This window comes from Etheostoma cragini, chromosome 8, assembly GCF_013103735.1.
Source record: "Etheostoma cragini isolate CJK2018 chromosome 8, CSU_Ecrag_1.0, whole genome shotgun sequence".
Lineage (NCBI taxonomy): Eukaryota > Metazoa > Chordata > Actinopteri > Perciformes > Percidae > Etheostoma > Etheostoma cragini.
The window spans coordinates 29,160,066-29,163,096 of NC_048414.1; the positions used below are offsets into that span (position 1 = coordinate 29,160,066).

The window sequence follows — 3,031 nt, forward strand, 5'->3', positions numbered from 1 at the left end:
GCCCTCCACCTGGCCCTGGCCCTGGGCCCGGCCTCGGCCCCGGCCCTGGGCCCGGCCCCGGCCCTGGCCTTGAGCTGGACACACTACACCAGGGGCCATTTTAGCCTTTTTTAAACTTGATACTAAGCTAAGGAGTTCTGCTCTAGGAATATCACAATATTGTGAAACTAAGCCCAGAATCTAGATGCCTAGTTCATTTGAAACTAAATTCTGAGCCATTTTCAGAAAATAGTGCTTGTCAGCCATAAGTTAAAATCCCATAAATCTCTAATTATCAAAAGTTATTGATACTGCATTTTGGAAGTGTCACTTCTCCAGGGATACATTTCCAACTTAATGTGTAATAACAGCTGACCTCTGTGGTCCTGTGGCTCAGCATTAAAGGAAGTGTTCTAAGAAGTGTTGGTGTCTTATAGTGCTGCCCCTATGATGGTGGTCAAAAATGATGTCAAATCAACTATTAGACAGTAGAATAATGTTTAAAAAAATGCCATTAAAGGGGTTCCAGGCCCCCCTAAAGCTCTGATCCACGGTCGCCCCTGAACTTTACACCGGCTGCCTTTCACTAGCAGCTTCCATCATTCACCGTCTCGATAGCATGAGCTGCCTTCTGTCACATGCTGATATTTGTTCTCATACCCTATCGTAGTGCTGCGTGTACCTAAAGTTAAATATACATACAGTTTTTATACATATGATGATGATATGAAAGAGCCACACAAATACATCCATAATGGGTTAGATAGTCACATGGTTATAGAGTTTCTTTCTCACTTCAGCTGAACACGAATATCTGTGACAACAAAGCTAGACTGAAAGAAAATAGAGCATGATTGGGTAATGAGAAATGTTAGTTTGTGTGTGTGTGTGTGTGTGTGTGTGTCTTTCAAAGGCTAAATAAGCTTTTTTTATTTACTGTAATACTGATGTAGATACTTGGAAAATGAATATCTGACGTGCCTATAAAGTGCGTTGTTATTCTTGTTGTACGGCAGTGTTAACGATATTTCTCTCCACAACTTTTAAACAGCAATCATGACATGGACCACCCATTGGGTCAAGCTTTTCTTGACACTGATGATCATCTGAGTCTGCCATGTTTGTTACTCGTTTGTTTATTGTAGCATTTTGGTGTCATTCATTTTCACCATAAAATGTGTATTTTCTAGTATCAAAAATCAACCATAAATAACTGTGCGTGTGTGTGTGTGTGTGTGTGTGTGTGTGTGAGAGAGAGAGAGAGGGAGAGAGACTGGTATTCAGCAAAGTGTTAGCCCCATGTTGTAACCGAAGGTGTTTTCTCCGCTGTAGGCCACGTACAGAAAGCCGTCCTGGTCCTTCTCCTTGTCGTACAGCTGGCCCATGGTCAGACTGCAACACACAGCAGAAACCAGACTCTTATCACATCACACACTCACTCAAGTAGAATCGATGATTTTGGTGAAGACAAACGATTCAACAGAATCAGTTTTTGCGTGCTAAATCCTACAGTGTTCCCGAAAGACAGAACTGTAGGCCTGAAAGAGGTTGGAGGTTGTTTCCTTATTATTGAAGAAGAACACATCGATACACATTCATGCGATAAATATTTCATTATTCATGTAATTTCTAATTTTAAAGCTACTCTTTGCATCATCCATCCTGATTACGGGTTAGAGCCCAAACAATAAATCAGCTTATTGAATACAATGCAACTTTATTGTCAGCATTCACTGTAATTCATTTTGCGTTCCCGAGCAACTCTATTTAACAAAAGGACCAAAAAAATGTACATAACATTTACATATAGAAAAGAATATAAAATCACATTAACAGCCATGGCAAAGAAACATGTTTCATGACATGCTCAGATCCAGATCTGAATTGATTTTGGTTTGGCACCAGGACAGACGGATGTATAAAAGAGTTCTAGAGCCTGTTGCTCTAAACAAAGGGACTCTAAATCGCCTCGTGAAGCGAACGAAGATGGATCGAAAACATGCACGGAGTCAGAAGACACGAGCATAGTCTTCTCGTGGATTGTTTGAAAGGAGTTGACCAATGATCTTAGCACAATATTTGAGTTCCTTATCTGATTTAGTTTTGGGTTTTGCAGATGGGTTGCTGAGCCAGGATGTGCTGCAGTACAGCATGACGCTCTGAGACGGATTTCCCTTGTTCGGACACAACAGGCTCAAGAACTCGTTTATACATCTGTCTATAGCAGATATAGCATCTGTTTAGCTGTAGGATACACTGTATCCTACTGCTAAACCAAAACCAGTGTGTTCTGTTGATCATCTCTTCTATATGTGTTATTGTGGTCTAACTGTGTGTAATAATCTTCTTTTTTTTTCAACAGAGCTGCTTGTGAACGCAAAATTAATTTCAGTGTAAACTAACAATAAAGTTGCTTCAGATCGTATTGTATTGCCGCAAAAATGCTGACCATAAATACAATTAGAAAAGGGCTTTTAAAGATGATAACCTCCATACATCGGGGACAGAAGGAAAAACGGCCATGGCTTCTCTAAGTCAGAAGGTAGAAGTCTCTACAAGACATCACATGAAAATACATAACAGTCCTGTCTGCACGTTCTGCCGTCTAAAAGTACATATCTTCACATGATCTGGGATTACTCTCCCGTTGGTCAGTTCTGGAACAATATTGCATCCAAAATATCTGCCTTGATTAATCACACTGTCAGTGTTTTGATTCTGAATAACATACTGAAAGAAAGTGTTCAGGGACTGCCTCCACACGGCCCTCGGCATCCGACACCGAAACCACAAGGCATCATGCACGCATGACTGGCCCGGCTATCAAAACCAAGAACAGAGAAGCTCAAATTACAACACACACACAGAGGGAGTGTGACTTCAGCCTCACTCAGGATGCCAATACTCAGCTATACAGTAGCGTTACGTAGCCATTACTTGTTCTGAATGTCGAGTACAACCTCTTTAAGAGTAACTTAAAGACATCTAGCTAGGACATCTACACTGGCTTACTGATAGAGATAGCTAGCTGTATAATGAAGGACCCTGGACA

At 41.1% G+C, this 3,031-nt stretch overlaps 1 protein-coding gene across 1 annotated transcript in view; it reads right to left on the bottom strand.

Moving 5' to 3' along the window:
• Nucleotides 1-223: 223 nt before the first annotated feature.
• gabarapl2 (GABA(A) receptor-associated protein like 2) overlaps nt 224-3,031 on the bottom strand; it is a 7,672-nt gene continuing 4,864 nt past the window's right edge. Inside the window, exon 4 of the mRNA XM_034879337.1 lies at nt 224-1,371. Within this exon, the coding sequence (XP_034735228.1) occupies nt 1,260-1,371 (112 nt within the window). The 3' untranslated portion in view covers nt 224-1,259. The remainder of the gene's footprint in view (nt 1,372-3,031) is intronic.